The following is a 20,419-nucleotide window of genomic DNA, read 5'->3' on the forward strand; positions in this document are numbered from 1 at the left end:
TTTGTCTTGGCCAGCTGGACAGGAAGGGTTTTTGCAGGGGGATTTCAAGAGAAGGTGAATTTGGAATGAAAACAGAAATTCAGTGTCAGTAGGCAAAAGTGTGAGCAGTAGTATGGTCTGTGTGGTTTTGCTGTGAGAGGGATCTGTAGTGGTTGGGGTCATTATGTCTCATGTGCACATGAAAGTGATGTGTGCCTTGTGTTGTGCCATTGCTCAGGGTTGAACTTAATCTCCAGTGAGGAAATAGGCATGATGAATTCTAGTATCTCAGATTCTGAAAGGGCACTTGTTTTTATGGGCTTTGGCAGTTGTTACTTTCTCTGTTAAAATGCTCATGTGACAAACTGCAGGTTCTCCCCAAACTGGGGGCTGCAACTCAACGAGACAAGAGATAATCTGAAAAAAAGATGTTGGCATACCACCATCAGCAGCCAGTGTTGGCATTTGATTATGACATTATCTGGACATGCCACTTTTTTTTTTTGTGTACAGAGCAGCATCACTGAAACATGCTAGAAACTGAGTCAGAAAATAGAAGTTGCATATATTAGTAGAGATTTAAATCTGACTTGAAATGCAGTCAGTTCCTGGAGGTAGAAAGTAGTATTATATTTTTTTAATATTGAAAACTTGAAAAATATGGCTTCTGCCTTTTTTGGTTATAAAGAAGGAAGGAGGTTGCTCCTGCCAGAGTTGGAGAGTTAGGAATCTGAAGTAATTGAAAATTTGTAATTGCTTGGGGAATCCTAAAATCTGCATAAAACCTTGCTGTCCCAGTAGACCACAGTTTTCAAAATGATGCTTTAGGTAAACATGCTTTTGAAGTACAGGCTGTATTACCATGATGGACACCCCCTAACTCTGGAACAAGATGGGCAGGAAGGCTGCAAACTTTAAGAAGGTTGTGGGGTTGCAAGGCAGGGCATAGCAATGAAGCCTGGTAACAGACCTGGCTGTGGAAGAGGCTGTGTTCAGAGATTTGGCTTCAGGTTTCACTGAGGTCTCATCAAGCACAGCTGCAAATAAACTTTGGTCAGAACTCACTCATCTCACTCACCGGGTGTATTTCACTGAAACAAAAATTTCAAAATAATTTCTAAATACAAACTCTGTCCTCACCAGGGCTTCTTCCTGAATTACCCATCTACTTATTTCTTCACCAAAGTTGGCTTCAGAAGTTCAAAGATCCTTATAGGTGATTTTATCCATGAAATATATATTTGTTTCCATTGCTAAACATAATGGATCTAGGTGATTCCAGCTTGATACCACCTAATCACCTGCTTGAACCCATAAATAAAAATATTACTAGTAAAAAAATTCCAGGTCTGAATTGATAACCAAAATAATTATTCCATATGCTAGGGGTTAGGCAGTGGTAGATATACGTCTTCCCCTACTGGAACTGTTCCATAAAAGGAAAAAAAAAAAGTATTTGTTTAAAACAAAGAACATACATGAAAAGGAAACTCAGACACAGGCCATGTGGGAAGATGCAAACCAAAGTGGAAAAATATAGACCAAAGGAGCCCTCTAAGTGACCATATGTGAGCTGTTAAACAGAGGAACAGCTCAGAAACCAAGGAAGCATCGTTTTCTTTCACCAGTTCTTTCTGCATTATGGAAAAACGTCAGTTTCTAAGGAAAGGAATGTTCAGCTCTATTGTAACAGTAAGTGTCAGATCTAAAGAATCCTCTCAGAAAATGACAATGAAAGAATACATCAGTGCCTTAGCAATTTTAGTTCTTCAGTCTTTGAAAAGACTGTCAGTTTTTGCATTGGAGGAGGGTTTATTAAACCTGACAATATGCAGAACACGAGTGATGTTTCCTTGGTTTCTGTGAAGCAAGGAGATGTTCTCCCTCCACACCGTGGCCTGTAAATAAAACAGTGATCAGGAGGTGATTCTGAGATTGTTGAAAGAATCGAACAGCAAATGGTTAAGAATTCATTATTGGAGTGTACAGTCCCTTTGAGTATGTTTATGATCTTCATTAGGCTTAGTACTCTCAGCTGCCAGCAGTGGGAATGAACCTGTTAATGAGGTCAGAGATGCACTTGGTGTCTCCCATAGAAGTAAGAGCATAGTGGCTAAACAGCTACCTCTGGTTCTGAAAAGGGATGGGGAAGTGTGGACAGTGTAAATGTTCTGTGGTGCCATCTGGAAGAGACGTGGATGTTGCTTTGATAAAAACGCTTCCTGCATAATATGTCATGGAAACATCTGATTGTAAAAAAATATTACTGAATACATGTTTGCAACAGCATGTAGATACCCTGATTACAAGTAGGTGTGCCAGCCAGGTATAGCCAGTATCCTAAGGAAATTGTGACTAACATGTTTGTGGGTGGAAAAAGACCTTTTTGGCTAAGTATCATACTGTTCGGTGTTTGTTTCTTTTATTTGCTTGCATTTCCCCTGTACAGCATGTTAGGTTTCCTTAAAAAGACATAAATGGCACAGCAGAGCAACTGGCTGTTTGCTGTGCCTGCCTGTTGAGGATGGTGAGCTGAGCGTGGTGTAGCTGACTGGAGGGAAGGAGGTTGTATCTCTCCTGAGAGCAACAAAATATGAATATGTGGGGAAAGCTGGAGCAAGGAAAAAAGAACTGGAGGAGCAAGGTTAGCTTTGAAACATAACTGGAAGTCCCTAAGAGAGGGGGAGGATGTGGAGGTGATAGAAGGGAAGACACAGTTCCACTTGACTTTGTGGAGTTCACTGCAGTCCTGGATGCCCTAAAAGGTTGATGCATTGAGAGTAAAGGCTGGATAGATGGACACGAGTCTGTGTGAGGATGCAAGGGAAGATTTGTTTACAGATTCTATTTATTTCTCTCTGGCTGATGATTTGGAAAAATGAGTTTCATCTTGATTGCAAGATGAGCAACTAAATAGGACAAAATAAGGAGTTCAGAGGAGTTCAGAGAAGTGAGGAAGACGAAGAAAATGGAAAAGAGGAGTAGAAAATTGCAATAGTTTTGATGTGGTTTTCCTGTTTTGATTTCAAGTAGCTATGTAGCAAAGTTCCCAAACTATATGAGACTTTCATTATGTTGATATTTGTGTGAGATCCTGCAAGCCTTCTGTCCTTAATTCTTTTAGTGTTTTGTTTGATTTTTTTTTTCATGTTCAAAGTACAAAATTCCTTGTGCATGTGTACTTTAAACAGAGGATATTAAATGCCTTCTTAAAATCTTAACTACCTTAGAGATAGCTGCTAATACCAACTGTGAAGTGGGTTTTTTTCACTCTTTCAGTAAATATTTCCATGTTCATCCAACCATATATTTCCCTAAAATCTTAAACTTTTAGTGTATAACGTGCTGCTAAAAGTAACTGCTAAGAAAATTATTAATCTGTGTGTGTTATCACACACCTTAAACTGTGTTAAACTTTACTTGTGCTTGTTACTTTGGATTCCTGATTTGCTCCTAATCTGATTATAATCTATTTTGTTAAACTTCTACTGGAAAAAAAAAATGCTGTTAATGCTCAAAACCACTTAATGTTTAGAGATAAAAAGTGTTTGTATCCCCCAAACTTGATTCTCTTTCCCAATAGACAGAGAGTGCACTATGTTACTTTTATGGTGTATTAGATGGGAAAAGTATCTGTTAAATCTGACTCTGTATTTGCTACCAACAGAAGGCACTGCATTTGTCTTGTTTATGAACTCATGGAGAGATGATGGACATACCTTTCACTGAAGGGACATCTTACTGGAATCCAATTTTCAACCTTCACATGAGAGTAAGAATCAACTGCAGGTGCAAATCAGTGGAAAAAAATAAAAAAACCCCTAAAAATTGTGAAATCTGTGTGAAAGACACAAAGAAAAGGTCACACAGGAACTTAATGTCTAATATAGAATAAGAGGAAAGTTTTACAAGGTAATATTCACAAGTCAAGCAGCAGCATCAGCCAGCTAATTTTCAGCAAGAGGGTGTAACAAGATAAGTGTAATTCAGCTCATCCTTTCTGAAGGTCTGATCCTACATATGTTATCTGGGCAAAATGCCCCCTGACTTTTAGAAAGTCTGAGCTTTTTAGCAGTTATTACATGAATTTAGTCTCCCTAAGATACTTAGGTGTGGTGCAGCGGTATCTCTGTCTAAAACAATGACTTCTTTTTGGATTTTCTTAGTTTTTTCTAGACATGTCATGGATTTGAAAACATTACAAAATCTGTAAGTGAATTGAAGTTGAATATCTCATTGCAGACATGTGAACACATTTGTAGGTAGACTTAGGTTTTCAACATCAGTATAAAAGTGGCTGTAAATTTATTGATATTATGCAAAAGTTGCAGAAAATTATAAAGGCTGGCTTTTCTTTATGCCATTTCTGCAATCAATAGAGCCATGATCAGGGTGCATATCAGATCTTTAGACCAACAGTTAACAGGGTTTTTTTGTTCCCTTTGGCAAAAATTTATGAGAACACATTACATGTTTGTGTGGTACCCTGGCGGCTCAGTTTTCTGGCAATGTGATTTTGGTGCTGTAGAATTGAAGGGTTAAGATGACAGGGTGTTTTTAAGGTATAAATAATATGCCAACTTAAAACAAGATCTTGAAAGAAGTCTTTATGGGACAAACTGGTATCTCTTTACTGAGACTACACTTCTTGATTTCTCTCAGTGAAACCCCTTTCTCAACCCCAACTTAAAATTCTCCACCTCAGGCATGGGTCTTATACTGAACTTCAAATTTTTGTGAATGTATAGAGATTTATCATCCTCCCACTGAGCATGTTATTTGCTATATCCAGCACCTGCTAGCTGCAGCAGAGAGGGAGGGTTGCTGTTGGTGGGATCCAGCCTCGGTGCTGCAGGATGCAGCCTAAATGAGCCCATCTCAGGTGAAATGCAGTGAGATGCTTGGAAAGGGCATCCAGATGCCTGCTGCCCTCTGCCCATGTATTTGCAAGGTCAGTGGGCTGGAGTAGTCCTGGGAAGGAGCCACAGATAGGCTGGGCAGGTCAAAGGGAGCAGAGCAAAAGTTGTGTGACTTTACCAATTTGACGTCAACCGCTGGATGTCCATGTAAGTTTTTAAGAAGTAGGGGCAGCAGTCGCTATTAAAAATTGTACTTTTGTGGATCATATTTTAGGTAGAGCAAGATGCAGGAGGAAAAAAAAAAGGTTTTCAGACGCCTTTTGTTTTATTTTAATCTTGATCTCTTTGTCAGTTTTTGGACTGTTGAAGGCTAGAATCAGGTCTAGTTTTGTGGACACTTATCTCCAAGCTTCTCTTTAAATTAACAAGATGTCAAAGTGACCACCAAGCTAGCCCTGTTTTTTTCAGTTTGGTCATGACTTTTGTTTTACCTTTATGCACAGGCAGGATAGGGGCTGCCATAGGCCCAGGACAATAACATCACTTAGCCACAGTCCTGCTTCAGCTAAGCCAGATCCCAGGCAGACTGGGCTGGTGGCTGGTGCTGGGAGACAGGAAAGTAGCCCATTTCTCCAGAAACAGCACTTCTGTCACAGCTTCTTCCTGCCTCTCTCTTCCCTTGCTGAGGCAAACCCCTATTCTTTGTTACAGTATTGTGTCTCACCTACACTGAGGTGATTCTAGTGTATGTGTAGCTGGCTTGGATTTGAGAGGAGATAAGTCAAATGGAAAAGCTAGAGGGAAAAGGCAAACATTTGCAATTTTGAAAACACTTCAAAAGATTGCATGACCATCTGCAAGCGTAGTTGGCACATGAATACTTTTTGGTCCCTCCAAGTATGTGCCTTCTGGATGCCCCCCGTGTTTGCGAAAGATTTCGTGTCTCTGGGTGAGGCAAGTGGAATTCAAAATTATTTTGATAGACACAGTCACTGTGGCTTTGCTGTTTTAATAGCTAAATGGATGCAAAATCTCAGTAGACTGAAAGTTTGCCATAACCTGAAGAGTCACACTTAAGTCAGTGTGCCAAAAGGATTTGTTTAAGCAGGTATATTATATTGATAAGAGATGGCTTTGCTTCAGTTTTAGGTGAAATAATTTGTGTAAAACTGTTGGCTAAAGCTTAAACTTTTTACAGTCCATGATGGTCGCTGTAGTCAAGGTGGTGTAGAAGTTATTCTGAACTATTAGTTGTTTGATTTTTGTTTTGTTTTTTCTTTTAATTGATCTGCTCACTGGCCAAACAAGCTTATTTGTAAATGTTCAACTAAGTCATAGATTTGTCTCATTCTCATATTCAGTCTATGACACTTCTTTGTTCATTGTGATAAAATTCAAAAGGAAGTAACAGTCTGCTAGAAGATAATTTGAGAAATGAATCAGAGTGACTCAAAAAATATGTAGGTGTTAGGGTGACAGCTAGTTTCAGTTCATATAAATACCTATTTTGATAACAAGGCAAAGGAGAAAATAGAAATAAAAGTTTTCAAAGAATTTAAAAACAAACACTATTTCTATTGAGCTGTCTTGCAAAAGAGAGGAAAGGAAAACCAACAAAATATATTGCAAAGCAGTCCACACTACAATGACATTGTTGTTTTCAGCACAACCTTAGCATTATAAGGGTTTTTTGCAATTCCCCATATGTATGTCAAAAGCCAGCAGTGATTGATAGTGTGTAAGAGTGTGCTGTGTTAGGATACAATTACATCTCCGCATTTTCACTTGAAAATATTTTCAGTATTCTAACTTGGTTTTTATTCTTTTTTTCACAAGGCACCAAATTTTGATTTTGAACCGTGTGTGTTTTCTTTTAAAATGTTGTGTTTTCCTTGTGTCTTCCTAACACTGAATTTAGCATGATTTTTGCATGGGATGTTTCTGTATGCTAATACTGATAATATATTTTAACTGATGCAGTTTTATGAAAAGGTCTGTGTGTGTGTTATTACATATTTCTTAAGCATTTAAGCAAAAGGAATACTTTTAAAATGTTGTGATATATGTAAGTATACAAGTATATGACCTAATCATCGAATCATACACTGGTTTGAATTGGAAGAGACTTTTAAAGATTATGTAGTCCCATCTCCTGCTGTGGGTATGGACACCTTCCACCACATCAGGTTGCTCAAAGCCCCATCCAGCTTAACCTTAATACTCCTGATGGGATAATAGATTAATCGGTGTTTTCACTTATCTAGGTTTCTAACAAAGCTATAAGATAACACTTGATATGGTAAAATTATGTACTTTAGAACCAAAAGAAAGGAAATAAAAGGCCAAAAATTGATACAAATTTAAAATATTCAGGTAGTGTAACTTTGACAGGTACTCTGTCAGACAAAACTGCTTTACTTGCATTCAGAGCTCTCTGTGTTCTACTTTCTGTCATTTTAAGGTAAAATGCTGAACGTCCTTTTCATGGATCTACAATATATTAAAAATACTCATTTTCTCAAAATGTAATTGTGCATGTTAATAAGAAATTATTAAGAACTCTATTATAAAAATCTGTGTCTTAAATACCTCATTTTGCCCACAGTTTTGCATAAGAATTTGACCCAGCTGAAAATAGTCCTGCACCTGGGTGCACTCCTGTTGGTGAAAGTCCTCTTGTTTTGGAAAGGGGGGGAATGAGAGCCACCAAGATTTTACATGCCACTTCAAACAGTCTGAATTTCCTTCTGAGCAGATCCAACCTTTAATTTGTATTTGTTTCCAGGCAAAAGATCACGTGGATATTGGTCCTATAGCCCTTACAATGAGAATCCGTTTTCTATTAACTGGACTTGGGTTGAAAAATATTGCATGGTTAGTAAGAACCATAAGACAGACTGGATCTCCAGTACATGGTGCCGGTGGTAACAGAATATAATGAGCTACAAGAGAGATTAGTAATATTTTTGAGTGGCAAAAGCATTGAGTCAGTTTAAATCTATTGGTTAAGCCACTCAAAACTTGTAATTAATTAATCTTGAGCTGTGGTGTGTGAACACAGCCATTGCTGGCATGCATTAAGGCATCTCTGTGATCACCCTGTGGTTAGCTCTTTTTTCAGGCTCAGCAGTAGAAGTCCCCAAAGTCTTACTTAAGGTGAAATATGCAGAAGACTGGTTAATGAAGCGTACTCAGCAACTGTCAGCAGCAGGTGTCTGGTTTTACCTGGTTCATGGACTATAAATTTGGGGTGGCCATGACTGTCTATTTCTTCCACCATAGAGCCATCCATCCCAATTTGGGGTTTTGAGTCTGGTTTCACCCTTCTGGTGGATCTGACTGCCTTTCACCTCACCCCGGAAAGAACTAGAAGAGCCTCACTCAGTGTTGGTTGTGACTCTTAGTTTGACCAGTCCCTTGCTGCTTCTGCATTTTGGTCTCAAGTTAGTGCAGTTAAAATCCCAAGTGAAAGTCTTTAACTGGTGGAAAGGTCTTCTGGTCCAGAAGTGGCATGTTATTTAGACATTCATTTGATGGTTATTTACTCCAGTGGTTTTGAAAATGACGATGTTGTTTGTTTTTGTTTTCCTCATTCTTTTTGAACCCTTGTTTTACACGTGTGTTGTTTCGTTTCATTTCTTTTTTTTTTTTTTTTTTTTTTTTTTTTCCTCTGCCTAGACCTGGTTAACCATTTCTGTGAACAGGTCCTCAATTTTTTACTTTGTCCCTACTTTCCTGTCGTAGCCCCATCTTCCCCTGGTGTCGACTCCGTACCCTTACAGCGCACAGGCAGTCAACACGGCACACAGAACGCAACCGCGACCTTCCAGAGGGCCAGCTATGCGGCCGGCCCCGCCTCCAATTACGCAGATCCCTACCGACAGCTGCAGTATTGTCCTTCTGTTGAATCACCATACAGCAAATCTGGGCCAGCCATCCCACCTGAAGGGACCTTGGCTAGGTCACCTTCCATTGATAGCATTCAGAAAGATCCCAGGTGGGTGAAACCTTCATTGTCTACTCTTTCTCGCTCGTGCGGAGGTTTGTAATTGTGGTTTGCTTTTGTATGTTTCTGCTCTTTAGTATTAAAAAAAAAAAACAAAAAACAAAAAACAACAAACAAACAGCAACAGAAAAAAACAACTTGATTTTACTTCAAAGATTCTGTTTGCATAACAGCTTTGTCCTGCAGCTTTACCTTGGAAGGCTCTCATGAGCTCTTCTGTAAAACGAAGTGATAGGGGTGTGGTCTTGAATATGTGTCTTTAGTAGTGCCTTCCCTCAAAAGCTTAGGAAAAGGAATTTTCTCTGAAAATGGGAGGAGTGGTATAAGTGTTTTGACTTACAATCATTGTGGATTCAATTGTCAAATTGCTTCTTGAGCAGAAGTTGTCACAGCCGCTGGTTTGTCTGCAGCTGATACTCGTTGAAGCTGCAGAAAAGGACACAAGGATATTCTGGTATCGGACAGTGAAACTGTGCAATGTGGAAGCAAACCATAATCTGACATAAGCTTCACCCTGTGTGTGGTGCAGACTTCCAATGCCAGCACCTGGTAGCAGAATATGTGTAATACAGCTTTGCAGAAATGGTTGTTACTGTGCATGGTTTTGAAATACATAGCACAGCTTTTAGTGTTGCTGTGAGGCGTGACCAGCTCGATATACCTAGGGAAGGTACAAGGAGGGAACTTTATAGCCATGCATACCCCAGGCACAGATGGATTAGAGAAAGTGAGATTTCTGGCATATGGTTTGTATTCCATGATAGCAGCAATGGAAATGCTAACTGAAATCCTCAGTGCAGTTGATGGTTTTGTTCAGTTTTCTGACGGAAAAGAAACCGGTCTTTTTGGTAATGTAAGTTTAAACTTGAAGTTGTTAATTTATACAAGGTTTTTCTGTGGTAATTGGTGCGATTTATTTATTTGTTTATTTTTGCTGTGTAGTTGAGTATGGGCAGAGACCAAACATTTTCCCCCCAACAAAAAATGCTGGAGATACTTAAGCAACAATTTAAAAATAATTCTTTGCCTGCATTAAAAAACAGATAATCACAACCTGGTCTAGCTACATATGTAGCATTATAGCAGTTCCTTCTGTCTCTCCAGCCAGAAATACAACAGCAGCTAAATTTAATGGTCCATCAGAAACATCACTGCATTCTGTCATTGTGAGATTTTGCTTGTTGAGAAAACTTCTGAATTTATTTATTTATTTATTTTAGCTTTTGGTATTCCTCTAGAAATTTGGAAAAATAACAATGTGAATTCTTCCTCTTCTTCTCCCTGCCCCAGAGCAAACATTGGTAACCTGAGGGGAGAGTATTTTCCTGAAACCTTGTTATTTTTATATATTTGTATTGTGGAATACAAAAGCCTATGGAGGAAAAACAGCTTTGAGTTGTCTCATTTTCACACTTAAAGAAAATTATATTAGGAGTGTACTAAACCAGAGGAGAAATTACTGTAACCCATATGATACGTTCTTAAGAGATGCACAATTATGTGGAAGGCACTATTCCCTGTAGGCAGTAAAGACAATTTACAGTATGCCCACAAATCTTAGACATAATATCTTTTTAAAAAGAGCAACTATTTAGTTGCTTTGATAACACCTCCCAACTTTTAGTCAATTATGTATAGGTTATGTGCTTGTTAAAGTAGAGTTTGCCTTGCACATTTTTTGTTTGCCTACTTTTTGGTTCTTTCTCATCTTCTGATACCATTTGTACATTCATGAGTATTGATTTCTGTAGGTAAAATAGGAGTAAAGAGACATCCATGTATAAACTGAATTTCTTAAACTCTTCAGAAGGGATCATTAAATATTTTTGCCAGTTATGATTAGATAGATTGTGATTTTGCACAGTATTTTTTGGAAAAGAGCTTTGCATCACTCTTTAACTCTTTCATTTGATCCATGGACTGTGCATGGTATCTCTTAGGACTGATGCCCTTACTTGTTGCTTGAAATAATTCTTACAAAGAAATGTCAGAAAGCAGTCCTCATTATGTTATGCCTTAGTCCCTAGAATCTGTAGTCCACCTGGGCAGACTGACTTGTGAAACTCTCTGTGGCCTAAAACAGTTGCCAATCATTCAGATTTTGGAAAGACATTGAAACATTGAAAGTTTGATAAAAAGCAACAAAAGCAATCAGGAAACTTAAGCTTGTATCTATGGAGAGAGTATGAAAATGTGAATAAATGATGAGTGTGGAAACGAGGGACCAGAAGACTTTCTATATGCTTGGAAAAATATTATGGAAGGACAGAAATAATTTAGGGCAGCACGTGGGAAGCACAATTAGAAATACTGGCTTTCATTAGGAGAAGGAAAGCATGACCTACAAGACAGACTTTCAATGGCTGTGTTAAGTTGCACTGTATTCCCCAAAGGATTATGCTTCATACATTACATAGAAAAAAAAAAGAAAAAAAAACAGCCAACCAAACAAAAAAACATGTTGGTCAGTGGATGGACTTTGTCAGCTGCTGTGTCTTGAGTTTCCTTAAGGACTGGTTGCTAACTTTGGTTGACAGATTGAGTGGGGGATTTTGTGACTGACATGGAGAGGAATGGCAGGCATGATTTTCAGGCACTGAGCCTACCTGTCCAACCAGGGGTCTAAATAAAGCCTCACTGGCAGAGGAAAAACTGCAAGACAAAAGCATGCTAATTACAGGCTTTTGGTTAGAGTTTTCTACATATTAGTCAGGTCAAGAGGAGTAACAGATACCCAGAAGAGAATGTACTCCTCCTAATGACCAATTTGAATTTCTAAAACTAAACATTATTTTCTGGAATCTTCCATTCAGGAGGAATTTCCATCTGAAGTCCCAGAAAAAGGTTTGGCAGGCACTGATGTATCAGACAGCTTTTTTCATTGTTTTCACCATGTAGTTTGATTTACTAATACTCCAGTTTTACATACCTGTTCTGAGCTGACATTTGGCAAATTAAATTTTAGCTCAACATCTGTTCTGCATCATCCAATTGCCATAAAATGCACTGTAATGTTCATTAAGTTAAAGTTTTGGACAAAAACTAGTTTTAAAAGCCATCAAGGTTTTTATTATCAAGGTTGTGGTAGGAGATAATTTTTAATTCATGCAGGTAGACTGTTAGCTGATACAAGCTCATACAGCAGGTAGTGTAAGCTCTGTGCATCTGTACTAGCGGAAAGTCTGAGGCTTTGTTATTTAAAAAGGAAATAAGCTCCTTATCAACTGTCAGAAATGAAGCTTAAATTTTGCCCATGGAAAATGAGTAAGTTCAATATCAAAGATAAAAGAATGCTCTGAAGAATCTGTAAATTATGTTTACTTCATGTCAAAAAAAGAGAAGTATGCAGCAGAGCTGTGATAGAGACTGTTTCATGGGGTAATCTTTTACATGAAAAAGTGGCCTAGGGAAGGGAAAAAAACAGTATTTACTTTCTAATTACTGTTTTGCTTTTGGTTACTACTGAACTGTGAATGAGAGAAGTAAAGAGTATGTTGAAGTATTAGAAATGTATGTTCATGGGATATTTTTCCAGCCTAGTTTCACTTAAGAAAGATTAATGTGTTTCTTAGCACCAACAAATTTTCTAAAGTTTGTTCTCAACGCTGGAATGGGCTCCCCAGGGAGATGGCTGAATAACCAATCCCTGAAGGTGTTTAAAAGATGTACAGATGTGGTGCTTAGGAATATGGTTCAGGCACTGAACTTCATAGAATAAGGGTAATGGTTGGTAGAGTTAGGTTATGGTTGGATTTGATAATCTTAAAAGTTTTATCCAACCAGAATGATTCTGTGTGATTCCGTGATGCCGAGGCTTTAGGGGAACCGAAGAGCCTGAGAAATGAAAATGCTGGAATCCAGTTGTCAGGGTGTGTGACTTCTGACTTTTACTCCAAAATACCAACCTGATAGACGATTGTTAATTACTTAGTTTTTGAGTTTTCTACTTACTAGGAAACAAAATACATGTACCACTGCTGGTAAATCACACTGGCTGCATAACAGATGAAAAATACAGAATTCCCACATCTTTCAGTTGAATACAAACCACTGAAGTTTTGCAGTAAGAGTGGTTTTGCTTCTTCATGAACTCATTGTGTCTCATTTGATGGGTTGAGTCAACATGTTCCTTCATTGCTTTATGACTTCTCTTACCTGATCTTATTTACATACCTGGAGACACACATCATCTTCTCCAAAACACCTGTTAAAAAGCTGAGTCAACAGCAAGAATTTTGTGGAGTACATTCCACTAAGGGTATCAAAATGCATTTCAGAGTTCAAATGGCCATTTTCATATTGCATTGAATTATATTGAGCTACACTTAAACAGTTTTACTTTATGGCATCTGCTTTCCCAAGAGATATGTTTCAGAACTTTTAGAACTGTTTATTCAGAAGGAATGAGATAATTTGGTGAATGAAGCTATGTTCATTCTTCATTATAAAGCAGACTGCAATAATGACTGAGCTTTCATTTAGAGAAAAGAAAAGTGCAACACAACCCCACACTACCATTCAAACCACTAGCATCGGAGTCATGTTGCAACTTTAAAAGAAAACAAAATTTTAAAAAGCAGCTATGTGGTACTCGTTCTCACCTTTGGAACTGAGTGTAGGTCAACACAGAAACAGGTTTTTCCAGGTATTGGATGATAGTTGTGATACCTTGAGACTTTTCTTCTCTGTTCTCTCTCAGTGTCAACTTTCCATTTCATTACCTCTGCTGATCTTAATTTTCTCCTAAGCAGAAGATGATGGTGCTATGTATCTGACATACATTTGAATTTCTTTTTGTCCACTCGTGGAAGGAAATAAATAAATAAGGTCATAACATATTGTGTGCAATCTTAAGTTTACAAACTCGTGATTTAAAAATAATTTTTAAAAATTATTAAAAAATAATTATTCTTTCAAAGATCAAGCTTTACAGAGCTTTCTTTTCCTGGAGGAAAAGTGATAGAAATAATATGAACTCTAGTTAATTTTTTGTGCTTCAGTAAAACTGCTTATGAGATTGGCACACAGTGTTTGGAACGTGGCCTGTTAAAAGGTAAATGTTTTCCAAGAGTCTTCACCATATATTTAATCTCACTTTGTTCCAAGGATTGTCTCAGTGCTAATAGTGTTAGTTGACTGTAAATCTGATTAGTAGCCAGGAACTTAGTGTAATGCTGTGAGAAAAGAAGAGTCTAAACCTGCATTTGTGGGAAGCTGGACATCTCGGTGGCAACGTGTCTGGTAGATTTTTGGGAAGGGTTGTCACCTTCAGAAAGAAACTTCTGGTGGGGTAGCAGGCCTTGCTACAGCTGGTGGCAACATTGTGCAGCACTGCTGTGCTCAGTTACGAGATGTGGGACTGGATTTTCACAACACAGAAAGCTGTTGGTGCTGATTCTCTGGCATAACTCTCTCACTCAAGAGCTGGAAGACTGAAGTTCATATTCCTGGTCTGGATGGCACAGAACAGTGCTTGCAAAGTGTACCTCCCCATTTTTATATGACAGAATGTGAGCTAGGCAGCATTTCTTTTCACTCAATAGATTTCAAAGGTCCTTCTTACCCTTACCTGAATTTAACAGTAAAGTAAAGGGGTAAGTGATTCTCTAAAAATGGTGGTGGTGGAGAAGCCATGAGAAACATTCTGCTTGTGCATCTGAGCATGTAAAGGCAATCTAAGCTTACTTCCAGAAGTAAATGGTTCAACTTCCTACTTCCTGCTAAAAATATTTTGTATCAAATATACATGGGCCATGCACCCCTTGCATTGATAGAACCAAGCAGATGGTGTTTGAGCATTTTCATTTTGTAGCTCTGTGTTTAAGTATATCTTTCATTCAGCATGAACTACCTGGTTTATCTTCCCTATGTAAAAATTGTATAGTCTCTCAGGCTTTAATGTACACTCCTCTGAGAATGAAAAACTGATGCTAAAAGAAAATAAAACTGAAAAACCTGAACAGCATAAAAATACAACCAATTCAAGAATAGCTAGTCTGAAGCAAACTGCAGTTCCTCATACAGATCCTTTCTACATAGAAGCCATGAAATTTTGCTTACTGCACAAAACAGTTTTAAGAAAATATAGGAGATATAATAAAATAAACAGTATAATCTGTGTCCCCATCACGCTGTAGCCAAGGGTGACGCCTGCTTCCTTACAATAGGTGAGATGGGAATCCATAGACTGACTATCTCACAGTCTTAGTTTGGGATTTCAGGAGACTGACTTAGCTAAATCCCTGTCTGAAAAAGACTTGCCTAGAGAATGTTTATTTCTGGCTTGAGTAAGGCAAAAAACCCCAAGGAGCTAACTGGTTCACTGAAGTATCAACTTCTGGTGAAGTAGAGGAGTGGTACCCAGAACTAGGAAAAATTACTTCTGTGCATTTGCTTTATGTGCCAACACTTCCTTTCTTCCCACTGTCTATATCAAGATGACTTATAGCTGACTGGGGAGGCACTGGACATAAATGAAGTCATTTCATAGTGCAGCAAATGCAATTCAGTATTCACAAAAGTATCCATCTATATTTGCAAATTTTTTTCTGTCCAGAATTTGCCCTGTTGTTTTAGCAACCCCCTTTCTCTGGGACAAATGCTTGGGGAAATAAAAACCAAAACAAACAAAAAACAACAAAACCCTCCAAAACTGAAGTGTGCACTACAGCACTAAAATGCCTGTGCTTTTAGCTCGTGGAACACTAGTATCCACTTTCCCTTCTCTGTGACTAATACCATTTTATTGACAGTGCAGATGACTAGTCCATTTTGTTGCCATCCTATCTTTAAAGAAATCTGATCCTATCATTAACAAACCTGTCCAACTATAATCACAGAACATCACAATTTCAGTATATCACAGTAGCACAGACAGGGCTGGTCAGTGTAGTTTGAAAAATGAGTCTGTCCAGAAATGCTTACAGTTCCTAAACTGTCAGTAGCATAAAACATATTATATGTAGCTATTGTATTTGATAGGTTATTTATACAGTATACAGGGTATAATTTTGGGAGAGATGATGCCTCTTGTTTTGATCTGAAAGTTTAGTTCTTAAAAAACCTCTCCCTCCACCTTTACTTTATGCTGGAAAGAGAGAAGTGAAAGACTACTTACCTATTTGTCAGTGTCACAGAGTGTGCAGGACAGTGGAAGGGGGTAAGTGCACAACTCAAAACTGGAGGGAGATGTCTGCTTTTTGGATAAATTCCTCCCACCCAATAATGCAGGTCTACCACTTGAAGAACAGCAACCAAGCCCTTTCCACCGTTTCTTTCTTCATCTGTTCAATGTTTTAGTGTTTTCATTTATCCAGGAAAAATTGGGTGGGCAGTGTTCCTCATCCTTATACTGTATATAGCTTATTTCAGTTTCTTGAACAGCATAATGGAGCTTCTAATGGTGAATATATGGCTCAATGCAGTTTTTGCCTTTGTTTGCCACACATCTTTCTCAGTATCCCGTGGCTCATTTGCAAACTTTGACAGTTGCAAAATCTCCGTGGTGCTTTTCTGTGATGACAGACTGCAAGAGCCAGAAGATACTTCATTTTCTAACCAGACATTAAAAACATGGAAAAGAACCATAGTTTTAGGCTTTACTGGGCTAATGTAAGCTATTACACTCTTCTGGCAAGATAAACTACATAAGCTTCTCAGTAGTAGCTCTTGGACACCTCATCAGCCAAATAGATAATAATGATCTTACTGCTTACAGAGATGTTGAGAGTAAGTTAAATTTGTAAGGTGCTTTGAAGTTCAAAGGATGATCTTGATCTTCCATGAGAAACATGATAGGAGGGAGGGGAGGAAAATGTGCTAGGTGGAGAAGATGAATGGGGAAAATTTTGAATAAGCTTGCTGAAATCAGGACACATGGTCTCAAATTTTCTCATTTAAAAAAGCAACTGAAAAAATCATCCTCAACACTGAGACATAAATTGCTGTGTAGAGGTTCTTAGAGTCCAAAGCTGGATCTTAGCATGATGTTTCACAACTATTATATAAGCAGGAAATAAAAGCCAGCTAATTTTGTAGCCATTGCACAAAAGGCATCATTGAGAGTGCACGAAATTTCCGTTAGAGAATAACACCAAGAGTGTATTGAAGTAATTTTTCTAGTGTAGAGTTTAGATAAAACTGATGGTAGCTTTTATGAATTAGGTGCCTGAACTGAAGAACCACTACCTCTATGTAGGACATGTTGGATGGGAATAGACTGATCTCTATCAGCTCACTCAAGATCAGAGTCTGATGGGAAGTCCAGCCCCTTGCCTTTCTTTCTCTGGTGCATTGCTCTTCCTCTGGTGATCTCCACCATGTTCACTGAGATCTTTTCTTTCTCACCCCACTCCACTGCCCCACTCCAGAAGCTGAATGAAAAAGTGAGGTTCACACACACATCTCAGTTTATAGCATTAAGCAAGTGGTTTCCTAGGAAGCAAAAGCCGCCACTAATCCCATAGAAATCCTTCAGCCATAGTTGCCAAGGAAACTCCTAGTCTCTTGACTTCCTGCAAAATATTTCTTTTTTTTCTACTTTTTGTTTGGTTTGGTTTGGTTTGGTTTTGTGAGTTTATTTGTTTGGTGTTTTGTAAGCCACTGTGGCAACAGTGGGATCGTTTGCTGTTTAATAATTTGAGGCCCACGTTTATTCTTAACCATGCAATGAAGGAGAGGGATCTGGATAGAGATGAGAGCCTGGAAAGAGATGAAAAGATTTTCTTCACCTAAAGGAGGGCATACTGGGAGCTCTTGGTTTCCTGAATGTACCAAAGGTAAAAATATTGAGGAGGAAAGCATGTGGTGCAATGAGGAGTTGTGCGAATGCTGTCCCAAGATAAAACAAGTAATTTACTTCAGGAAATGAGAAAAAGCTACACAATTTTAAAGAACAAATTATTTGAATTTAGGTTTTTATTCTTTAAAAATAATTTGAAGTTAGCTTGATAATCCTTTTGTTCCATCCCAGGATGTGATGTGTTTGGTTCATATCCTTCGTATCAAAGTGGAGAGCTGATTTTTGTTTTAATCATAGAATAGTGGTGACTTAGAAGGCACACTAAAGATTAAGTAGTTCCAACCTTGCTGCCATGAGCACAGGTATCTTCCACTAAACCAGGTATCTCAAAGCCCCATCCAGTTAGGCCTTGAATAACTCAGGATTTTCCCCAGCAGGTCCATGTCCTTCTTGTGTTGGGGAATCCAGAACTGGACATAGTACTCCAGGTGGAGTCCCATGAGAGCAGAATAGAGGGCTAGAATCACTTCCCTTAACCTCACCTCCCTTTTGATGCATCCCAGGATACAGTTGGATTTCTGGGCTGCAAGCAGACATTGCCAGCTCATGGTGAGCTTCTTCTCATCAACCAATACCTCCAGGTCCTTCTCCTCAGGGATATTCAAAATCCACTCCCTCCCCTGCCTGTATGTGTGCATGGGACTACCCCAACCCAGGTGAAGGGACCTTGTGCTTGGCCTTGCTGAATTTCATGATGTTTTCATGTGTCTGCCTGTCAAGGTCCCTCTGGATGGCTTCCCTTCCCTCCAGCGTGTTGACAGCACCACACAGCCTGGTGTCATTTGCAAACTTGCTGAGGGTGCATGCAATGCCACCATCAGTGTCACCAAAAAAAGGTGTTAAAAACAGAATTGGTCCAAATATAGACCACTGAGGAATGCTGCTTGTCACTGATATCCACTTGGACACTGAGCTGTTGACTACAGCTCTTTCAGAGTGCAGCAGTCCAGTTCCTTATCCACCCAGTGGTCCATTTGTGGAGCCCATATGTCTCCAATCTAGAGACAATGATGTTGTGTGGGACAGCATCTGCAGCAAGGTGGAAAATTGCCACAGTATTTCTGCTTGGCCACAAGGTGTCTCGGGGACAGCTCAAACCACAGTGCCTGTTGGCATGCTCATTGAAGGGGGCTTGACCATGGGATGGACTGTGGGGGGAAATGGTGCTTACTGGAGACTTGCTGATCTGCTGCTCCCTGTGTTAATGGCAGACTTAAGGGCAGATGGATGTTGTTTGTGTAGCCAGGGATCACCAGATCTGAGTGGTGACAGGTTGGACCAGCCTCACTGAGCACCAGCTGAAGCTGCTGCTTCATTGCATGGAGGAGCCAAGGGAGCCACAGCTGTGAAGCCCAGGAGATTCTTGCTAGGGCTTCAGGAAGTGGATGAGCCTGGAGGAAAATGCAGGGTTTTGTATTTCTGTAGAGTTGATACTTCCCTGTTGGCTGAATTGCATCTCTGCTGTGCCCTCTCTGATTCAGTACTTGGAGCTGTGGATCTCTGAAACATGAGCGCTCAGTTAGTTACCTGCTTATAGGAAGAGTCAGGGTGTCTGGGCCTACTCACAACAGGTATTTTTCTGTTAATAAAGTTTACTCAGCTGAAGATAACACAAAGCTTGAACTGTTATAGTCAATTGTAATTCAAGCCCAATGTCTCAAAAATAGAAGTGGCCTGTCTTGTTCCATGATGCGATGCTGTGATTACATAGGTGTTCATATCACCATGCCTACGTTTATGGTCTTGAATGGATAGGATTTTATATTTTTCCCTGCAAGACATTGGCTTCTGTAAGAGGTTACTCTTTTTATGCCTTTTGGAATTTTCTGCATATTTCTGTGATTCCTTCCAATAGCTTTTAATAGTGAAGTCTTGACATTTTTCTGTATCGAAGTGTTTGCCAAATGTCTTGTAAAGCTCTGGCTGAACACAAATTGGCACACACAGGATCCTTAGGATGTTTTTATGCTAGATAGCTTTTTCAGGAGAAGGAGTTTGATTTCTCCTGTGGTTTTACCATCCTAGCTGAGAATGGAGCTTGCTACAGGTAGCCAAATCGCAAAGCCTCTATTTAGGTAAAGCTTTTCCTCTTGTGTATGTAGAAATTCTTTTAAATACATAAAATCATCTCTGTGGGAGGAAATCTTTGCATAGTCTTCTCTAGTGGATGTTTTTTTCATCTGTCATTTTTAAAATGAAATCTTATCCTAAACTGTAAAGGTTTTATCTGCAGCCACAAAGGGATCCTATCAGCCACTGCATTTTCTGTGCCATGGCTCCAGCAACCATCTGTTACCTTTATTCTTCTGCACAATTTGCTCACCAGAAAAGAGGCAGGGGAAAAAAAACCAACAAAAAACAACAACCAACACAAAAAACCCTCAAAAACCCACAGAAGAACACAGCACAAAAACTTACTTCTGAAGTACATGAGTTTATATACGTTATTTCATTAGAAGCGTGGGTCCAGTTCTTTGATCTGATAAAGAAACTTTGCAGCATTTCGGTTACACTGTGCAGGAAGGAGGAGGAGCTTCCTTTTTAGAGAGGGAACTTGCTAAATGGAATTTTCCTCATGCTAGCAACAGCAAGCCTGCACTCTTGCTGCACTTGAGACACAATCCTCCATTTCTCCGTGGGTGGCTGCGTATATCTTAAAGGCAAGTCAAAAGGGTGAAAACACTATTCTTTTGATTACCTTAAAATATGTTTGCACTAAAGTTGTCTCCCAAGAGGAATCCTGAGTTTGAGAGGCGAGTGGGATTTGTATTCAGG

The 20,419-nt window shown here is 39.0% G+C and overlaps 1 protein-coding gene across 7 annotated transcripts in view; it reads left to right on the top strand.

Moving 5' to 3' along the window:
- The window catches only part of CTNND2 (catenin delta 2), a 630,944-nt gene that overhangs the window by 391,601 nt on the left and 218,924 nt on the right, over positions 1-20,419 (top strand). For 5 of the 7 annotated variants that reach the window (XM_071736667.1, XM_071736669.1, XM_071736674.1 and 2 more), the window contains one exon: positions 8,517-8,835. In XM_071736667.1, the coding sequence (XP_071592768.1) occupies positions 8,517-8,835 (319 nt within the window). The remainder of the gene's footprint in view (positions 1-8,516; positions 8,836-20,419) is intronic. The other 2 variants (XM_071736668.1, XM_071736670.1) reach the window with 1 other exon arrangement.

The sequence above is a fragment of the Heliangelus exortis genome, chromosome 2 (genome assembly GCF_036169615.1).
Source record: "Heliangelus exortis chromosome 2, bHelExo1.hap1, whole genome shotgun sequence".
NCBI classification, from domain to species: domain Eukaryota; kingdom Metazoa; phylum Chordata; class Aves; order Apodiformes; family Trochilidae; genus Heliangelus; species Heliangelus exortis.